The sequence below is a fragment of the Myotis brandtii genome, unplaced genomic scaffold (genome assembly GCF_000412655.1).
Source record: "Myotis brandtii unplaced genomic scaffold, ASM41265v1 scaffold1026, whole genome shotgun sequence".
NCBI lineage: Eukaryota > Metazoa > Chordata > Mammalia > Chiroptera > Vespertilionidae > Myotis > Myotis brandtii.
Window position 1 is genome coordinate 945,659 of NW_005353435.1, and position 417 is coordinate 946,075.

Below are 417 nucleotides of genomic sequence, written 5' to 3' on the forward strand. Positions count from 1 at the left end.
CTCGCAGAGCTCGCTGGCGTACATGACCTTGAGCACGGAGCGGCCGCTCTTCCCTCTCTGCAGGCGGCCGAGGAGCCGGTAGCAGGTGGTCAGAAACGTCAGGGCCAGGGACGGGGAGCAAGAGCCCCCAGGTGCGGCGAGGGCCGCCGACAGCAGCAGGAGGAAGTAGTGCGTGTGGCAGGGGGCCCCCAGGCTGTCCAGCTGCAGGGCGGACACGACCTCCAGCAGCCCCAGGAGGCGCCCCAGCGGCTCCTCCTCCAACCGGACGGGGAAGCCGCCCTGGACCAAGGAGAGCAAGTTCTGGGCGACTTCCCCTCTGGGTTCTGTCCCTTCGGGTCCCACTTTGGCCAATCTGGTTTCCCAAGGAGCCGCGTCCACGGGGTCCTCCTCGAAGAGCCAGGGCAGCTGCTGGCGGAG

The 417-nt window shown here is 68.8% G+C and overlaps 1 protein-coding gene across 1 annotated transcript in view; it reads right to left on the reverse strand.

Annotated features, from left to right (window-relative positions):
- URB2 (URB2 ribosome biogenesis 2 homolog (S. cerevisiae)) overlaps window positions 1–417 on the reverse strand; it is a 13,466-nt gene that overhangs the window by 6,233 nt on the left and 6,816 nt on the right. The window contains exon 6 of the mRNA XM_014535990.1: window positions 4–417. Coding sequence (XP_014391476.1) covers window positions 4–417 — 414 coding nt within the window. The remainder of the gene's footprint in view (window positions 1–3) is intronic.